The sequence below is a fragment of the Homarus americanus genome, unplaced genomic scaffold (genome assembly GCF_018991925.1).
Source record: "Homarus americanus isolate GMGI-L3 unplaced genomic scaffold, GMGI_Hamer_2.0 scaffold41548, whole genome shotgun sequence".
Lineage (NCBI taxonomy): Eukaryota > Metazoa > Arthropoda > Malacostraca > Decapoda > Nephropidae > Homarus > Homarus americanus.
In genome coordinates, this window is record NW_024713164.1 from 88,062 (window position 1) to 96,474 (window position 8,413).

General features: G+C 37.8%; 1 protein-coding gene across 1 annotated transcript; it reads right to left on the bottom strand.

Annotated features, from left to right (window-relative positions):
• Positions 1-1,069: 1,069 nt before the first annotated feature.
• Positions 1,070-8,193, bottom strand: LOC121871455 (CD2 antigen cytoplasmic tail-binding protein 2 homolog; the record flags this gene model as incomplete). Its single annotated transcript, XM_042373790.1, is given in 3 exon segments — positions 1,070-1,412; positions 3,137-3,260; positions 8,005-8,193. Coding segments are annotated over 3 exon segments (504 nt in total), but the record flags the coding sequence as incomplete, so codon positions are not given.
• Between the last annotated feature and the right edge of the window lie 220 nt (positions 8,194-8,413).

Genomic DNA, 8,413 nt, shown 5'->3' on the forward strand with positions numbered 1-8,413 from the left:
AATAAATGATCTAAGTGCAAACTTGTAGTGTATATGTACTAATGGTACTAAAATTGTTATGTCTAGTGCAAATTATAGCTTGTTTATATTCAAATTAATCACTATCTTACAAGAATTTCAGCAATGTAGATTATATTCTCCCAGGTCATTTCAGTGGCATTTTAAAATGAGAGAAGCTTATTCACTTAAAGACTGTTAAATAAACAAACATGAGACCTTCGGCTCCAACTTTCAAGCAAATCACCTCATCTTCCCCTTCCTCATCTGCCCAGCCAGGGCTTTAGGTTTACAGTACCCCCCACGTGGGGGGTACTGCCAGCAGCACCCTAACCCGGGGCTTAAGGGTTAACTATGCTGTATGTGCAGGTAATCAAGTGGCCTAAGCAAAGCTGGAAAAGCTCAACATTGGAGATATATCTCTAGATTGAGTCACTGGGTTCTGTTACCTGGGTGATGTGATAAGTTCTGTAGGTTATACTGAAGCACCATCAGTTGCTAGAGTCAGATGGGAATGGAAGAAGTTTAAGAAGTTGCTTTATTAATGGCAAGAAAACCTTCTCTTCATTTAAAAATAAAGTTGCATGGGAACAAAAGATAGGTCACTAAAGATAATGACATAAGTAGACATACACACACTGATATGAGTATGGCAAGATGGATGAAAAATGTGATGTTGAGAAATAGGAAACCCAGTTTGGAGCTAAGAGGGCAGCTGGGTATTAAGAAGGCCAATATGGTTCAAGCATGTTGAGAGAATGGAGGAGACCAACTGGGTCAAGACACATGAGTTTAAGTGTGGAGGGGAGGAGAGCTAGAAGACCAATAATGAAATGGGGAGAGGCTGTGCATATGCAGCCTGGAGAGCTGCCATCAGGTATCCATGGCTAACCTGAGCAAGCATGAAAGATGGCCATAAAATGATGATGATAATAACACTTAGCCACTGTACTTCATGATTCTCATAAGCCAGTTTCTCATGTACACAAGCATACTCCTCTGACTTTTCACACACATATGACATTTAGTTATTCAAAGAAAATCTTGTATAATATTTCATTGTAAATACAAATTTTTGTGTCAAATCTTTATTGGTTGTTCCAATGTACACAGAGTATTTTAAATATGATGATTTTTTTACTTTGTTTTTCATTCATATGCATAGGATAAAATTAGGGGGCATCTCTTAAAATTAGACTAAACTCAGGCATAGTCACTTCTGCGTTATGTGTAAAGATCAAAATCAATACGTCTGGTAGTGTACCAAGACTGTCCCTGTTCACTAGTCTTTCTCACATAGGCACCTTTCTTGAAGTAGCCAGATTCTTGCCACTGTAACATCTTCTCGTTCGTGAAAGGTCCATGTATTTCCGCATCTTCTTTGTCTTCCCAACGAAGCTCCCAAGTGATTTTAGCTTATGAAAGGAAAAGAATACATTAATATGGAAGATTAATGTTGAAATTCTGTAGCCTGATAGTTCTCATAACACAGACTTAAGTGAACCAAGGTTTATTTTATGAAATAATTTTGGATGAAACAATTACCCTTCCCTTCCCATCACACCATCCACCCTCAAAATTGGGAAATTTCATGCAACAGATGCCCTCTAAAGGCCTAAGTGAGCCCAACCTATTTAATCAGTACACTCCAAGCCAAGGCTGTGGTTGCCACCTTTGGAATTCCAGAACAACCTGTAATTCATTTCAGTTCTGCCCAGTGGCTTAGTGTGGTCTTTTTACAGAGGAGCAAAAGGTTATAAATTACCAACCAGACAGGACAATGATTTACATAATGTAATACTGTGCTCAAAATCTGTAATAATGAGGAATATTGATTTTGTTCTAATTCGTCATGGGACTGTATGACAGGCAGCAGGATAAGTAGAAGCAATATACTGTATATGGATTCTCTCGGACACTCAACACAGTGAATGCTAGAACTCAAAGTGTATGTCTGCTACATCATTTGTTACTATATTTGTCAGTTTAAGTTTCACAACTGTCAATTCAGATTGCATAATGCCAAGTGTGTGTGTGTGTGTGTGTGTGTGTGTGTGTGTGTGTGTGTGTGTGTGTGTGTGTGTGTGTGTGTAATAATAATAATTAACGGTTTATTGAAAGAGGATGGCAGCCGGAAGGCGCACCAGTTGATGCGCACAACAAAACGTGTTTGCCGTAAGGATTTCGTTAATCGAAGTTTTGTTCATTAATCGAACTGAAAATCCTTTTGGGAGCTAATTCGTTAACCGAATTTCCTTAACCGAGGGACAATTGTAGTTTACAGTTGATGACCTGGGCTGGTTTCTTGCCATACTGTGTGAGGTCACCCCAGGGGTGAGATACCCAGTGTAAACATCTGAATCAAAATTTTTCTGAGATTCCTTGCCAAAACAAATCAGGATCCCCCTTAGCAATCCTGTGCCAGACCCCTTACCTAATATGCAGTAATCTTATAAAAGAGAAACTGATTTGAACTTGGAATTCTTATCTTTTTTCTCAATACTGTACATGGAGGTGCTGGCTCTGAAACTAACATTCTAGCTAGCATTTAACCAAACAATTGGGTAAAAAACACACCAAACACTTCCTACATAAATATAACACCAAGGACTGTCTGACATTAGAACACCCTAATAGGACTGTCTGGCATTAGAACACCCTAATAGGACTGTCTGGCATTAGAACACCCTATATAAGTGTATAATACTACCAAGAAAACACTTAACTGTCTGCTAGGTCAGACAAGGAACAGAATTTCTGTGGTGAACAGAGGGTAACTGAGATCTAAGGTGGTTAATAAGGTTTGAAATCTTCACAAACAATGTTAAGAAATTAAACATTTCATGTTATGAGCCTTTTTTTTTTATCAGGGTACCTTCTTACCAAATGAATATCCTTCAAGACCCTGGTATGAAAGCAAAGGATAATCTAATTACCAAATTCATTTGCTTACTTTATTCCAGTCACCATTTGGGGACCCGGGGTTACAACCTCTAGATTTTGTTGACTATTTACCATTATTCGATCCAGACATAAATTGTAAGACTTGTTCTAAATTAGTTTGTGGCAACTGCTTGCACTATATTAACCATGCAAATCCATTTTGCCATAATCTAACATACAAATAAAGACAACTTACCAACTGAGTCTCCTGTTTGTGGTTCAAGTTTATCTTCACAGTTTGTGTCCTTACTCTTGTTTTCATCATCATCAGCAAACATGTCCATTGCAGGTTTAGGAGCAGGAGCTTTAGACCTTTCCACCTATATTAAGTTATTGTGTCAGGACATTTCATAAAAATAAGCATCAGCAACCCTACCAATAAAATTTTGTTTTTATTTACTATAGTGCATTTTTTCCCTGCTGAGAAGAGATGCCCCGCCCCCTCCTCAAGAGGGCCAGCTGATTGGCTGTTGCAAATCTGTTCAATTTAATCCTGAAGTAATGATGTATTTCTAAATGAGTTTATTCATAATCGTTGGGATGACCGTTTTTGACGAGATATATATTTAGCTAAATTATATAGATATATACATTCATTATTTCAAACATGAGCACATAGGAAGCTTATCAGAAACCTTATACAAGAATTAACTGTTAAACTCTGGTAGCAAATTCACGCTTTCGGAGGACGCATTTAATATTTACTTATTTTAACCCACAATAAGGCATACTAAGACAAATTACGTATCAATAATACAGTAGGCCCTCGAGTAACAAATACAATTGGTTCCACAGAGTCAGTCGTTAACTGAATCTATTATTTCCATGGGATATTGGGTAATTAGTTCCAACTCACAGAAAAAGTATACATTCAAAGTACTGTACTGTATAGCGGTAATAGAATTAAAAAAAACATTAATTATAAACTAAATACAGTACTGTACAGAATACTGTACAATAAAAAATAAAAAATAATAGAATACTGTATTTTAACTTACTTTGAGGTGTGTATGTCGTATTACCGGTAGCTTTGTTTACATATCAAACAGCTGATTGTAGAGGCAGTCGCTGATGACATGCCATATTCTTTACAGAGTGCATTGGTTCTAATGCCTTCTTCATGTTTCATAATGATTTCTGCACTGTATATTATCAATATATTAACTAAATTTCAGAATGACCAATAATTTTAATATAAAAATGCAAAAATATTCAAGAGACCAACAAACTGGATGTTCACTCCACTGTAAACAAAGTTAAACCGAGAGCATTGGTGGGTGATTCAATCAGCTGAAGGGCACACAAAAACTGTTCCCTGTACTGTATATATTATCAATATGTTAACTAAATTTCAGAATGACTAATAATTTTAATATAAAAAATGCAAAAATATTCAAGAGCACAACTTTTTTGATATTTACTCCACTGGAAACGAATGTAAACATAGAACAGCTGATGCGCACACCAAGGAGTGTTTCTCGTAAGGCTGTCGTTAATATAAGTTGTACTCGTCAATAGAACTGAAAATCCTTACGGGAGGTAACTCGTTAACCGAAATCTCGTAAATGAACCGCTCGTTAATGAAGGGTCCACTGTACTACATTATACAAAAATTAACATTTTAATAGATCAGAATCACATTGAAATATTACACGTCAGGTCCAGGTCATGTTCGGTGTCACTCGGGGTATGTCGTGCACACGAATGATCCTCCACGAAAAAACTTTGGGTTTTCAGAATTATGAATAAGGGATTGTCAACCTGTATAATACACACCACATTAAAATTACACATTACATAGCACACTGCATCAACAGCTAGAAAAGTTGAGGCAGTTGAAGGGACCATAATCCCCAACCAGCACTTTCTCTGAATTTATTGTACTGTACTGTATCAAAATGCAATAATTGGCAGGGAGTAAAATAATACAGTGGTTTTTATCATAAAAAATCTAATCACAATACAGTTATAAACTATGAATATGTACACCATAAAACAAATATGCTTTATATACCAGTGCAATCATCAGTTAGGGAGTGTGGGAGGCAGTGGTGGCTTCATCTACAACTACCATCCAAGACTGCTTCCAATATACAGTAAAACTTTCACTATTTGCATATCCATTATCAACAAATGTCAAATATAGTCAGTGGCAGGTCCAAGAATATGAAAAGGGGAGGGGGAGGGGCAGGGGGTCTAAAATATTGTGGGTGGGGGAACACAGCGAGCCTACCCAGCTGGCAAGATAAGCGTACTGTACAGATGCTGTCAACCGTGCACAAGGGTGAAATGGTTGACAGTGGAAAAAGGGAGTCGACCTCAGGAGGTAATGAAAATATCTGACGTTGTTGTGGACTACAATGTCAGCATGCGCCTCATGGACATGAGTGACATGCAGGCTGGCTCAATTGAGTGTCTAAGGAAACGTCTCAAGTACAGGATGATGTGCCTACACCTCTTGGACATCACCATCCTGAATGTATACAACTTGTACCTAGTAAAAACCGGGAAAAAACCTCTCTCAATACAGGTAAAGGAAATTACTGTCTCTAGAACGAATGGCTCCCTGTCCCAGCCACGAAAATGCTGGCAACTTTAAAACTACCCACAGACATTCTTGGGTACATCCAGGGTGCCATCCACGAATAAAAAGGACTGCGAAATAAAAATCCGCGAACTTGGGGGCCCCTCTGTATATACACTCACTATCTGCTACAGTATTCACCTTTCATGTACATGGTTTAGTGTATGAGACCTTTACCTCTCTTACCTCTGCAATGAATAAGTCAATACAGGTGCCAAACCATTTATCAGGCTTCCAGGAAATCAGATTTACCAGATAACAGGCTGTTTATGAACCTGGTTAGTTTAAACATGTGGGTTTGGCTGGCTAATTAGTTTTGCTTTTGGTTGTGCTACGGTGGCGCACGCCTCAGTTTTAAGCAGCTGATGTCTGTCTGTGTGCACTTGTTTGTATCTACTTTTTGTGGTTATTTACCAAAATTTATTATTACTGTTATCTATTAACATATTTAATAGGCTAGCAGTAAATCTATTTGCTAATGGAAAGTGCAAAAGAAGACAGTTTTTGGTCCAACAACAGCACACCACCATAGTCTTTATTTGTTTGTCATGATGGGTGATTCTCTCACCATTCACTAGTGGTTTACGACAGTATACTGTACTTACTGCCTGATCACTCAGTACCCGAGAATGATGTATGCATAGTATCAAGAGCATCTAATATCATGTGAAGTAAACATAATAAGTAATAAAAGAACTCTCCATAATACATGTCACCAGTCAGCTGCATAGGTGGGAGATGAACATATATTTGGAGGCGCATCTGGCGACTTTGCTAGTTAGGCCTACTATTTCAATTTCAATGCACCTCTGCTGTAAGTTTACTTTATCCTCTTCACCACAGATCGTCAAGTTAAATTTAGTTCAAAAGAAACAAAGCTTTAAAGAACTATTAGCGTCACCAGCCCAGGGTGACGTCACGGGATGCACACAAAGCAGTAGCCACACACATCTCAAGTTGATGGGTGGCTGGCTCAGTGTTGTCCAGAGAATGTTTAAAGACAGAAGGAACTATTTTTTTTTACATAAATATGAACTACAGGGTGTTGTATTTTATGATGTGCTATGTATAATTTTTCATTGTTTATTAAAGGACTTTTTGTTCATTTTTGGTGTATGCAAAATACAGAATAATGAAGGATTGGAACCTATTCCCATTTACTCCGTGTTAAATCTACCTGATAATGAAGTGTATGAGAAAGAAGTAGATTTTGTGAACATATCCACTTCTTTGCCAGAGAGGGGATATTTCCAACCATTCCCCACCTATGAGGTATATGTTGTGTTATGGTTAGTTTTCAACTCATAATTTTGGCATACTGTATATATAATTTTCTTCAGTTTCTTTACTCAGTTACATAAACACTCAATCTTTCATACAGAAAGTGAAAAAAAAAGTACAGTATAAAGTTTTATGAATCTAAATTGTACAGTACTGGTTTACATCCATGAAGCTGTGTGGCGAGTGTGTGGATGTCAGAGGGTCTGTGGCAGAGCCTCATTGCTATGGACGCTATTACATAGCTAATGCGAGTATCAAGGGCGACCGATGCAGTTTGTACACCAACTTGTATCATTTTTGCTCTTTCCGTGCTTTCATTATTAGCATACTGTTTATGGGCCTACAATTGTAAGCTTTAATGTTATGGTATACAGTTAAAACTAATACTTTTAGGGGTGAATCTTGTGATCTGAACAAAGGCTTCACAGCCAGTTACAGAGAGTTTACTGTACATTTTAGGCCCGGTGTTCCAAATTCCGAAAAAAACCCAACAACCCCCAGGTCCAAAGCATGCTGGATACATGGTCCCATACCTCTACATACTAGTCCTAGAACCAGAAATACACTGAGTAATAACTCAAGATTACTTTGTTCTTGGTAAAAGATTTGCCATCATGACCAATCATTTCTCAGGAAAAATAAGACTTCTAAAGGACCCAATGTGATTACAGTACAGCTCCTCCTCGACTTACAACGGGGTTAGGGACCCAAATCCAGGTCGTTAGTTGAAATGGTCGTAAGTCGAAAATGCTTAAATAATACATAGAAAATCTAAAATGGGTGTCTCGTTTTCTTCTCAGCACCACAAGACTCTCGCTTTTAAGCTTGCCAGCCATTTTAAAGTGAATTACAAACGAAAATTTTGTCAGTACACAGCGCGATCACTGACGTTGGGACTCGAAAATAAGTAATTTGAAACATTTTTGGTATGACTGAGGAGGTCGTATGTCCAGGTGGTCGTAAGTCGAGTGGGTTGTAAGTCGGGGAGTGGCTGTACATATAAAAATGAGGACGTGCAAGGGGGCAAGAGGATAAAAAGTATGTGACTGTACCACAGTTCACCAAGTCTGCTGCAATGTGTATATGACCATTTATCTATGGAACAAAGGCTATCCCCATATTACTGTACCAGTGTTTACCCAACACCTGCAACTAACACTAAGATAGTTATAAAACATTTAATTCACATCTGTTCATACCTTAAGAGTAATCATTTCATACGTTTCTTGATACACATCCATGTTGCCAGTCTCAATGATTTTATTTGATAACTCAGTGAGTTTGAGGAAGTCGGACATATTGTTGCCTCCGTTCTCTTCCCCCAGATTGCCAGTTTTTTTCAACTTCCACCTTTGAGAAGATGAAATTTTCTTGTTACCACCAAGCCTCTGAAAATAAAAAACTGGACTTCATAAAAAGAAACACTGATTTTTATACCTCAACAACTCGGCATACACACCGAGATATACTTACACCGAACACTGTAGAGTAAAATGTTTATACCATATTCTAACCCAGTTACTCTGGATAAATAAACTGGTCTTTGATGCCTCTTGGTAAATACTGCTGGCTTGCACTTTTAATTTAGATTTCTTGGAGTTCCTATGC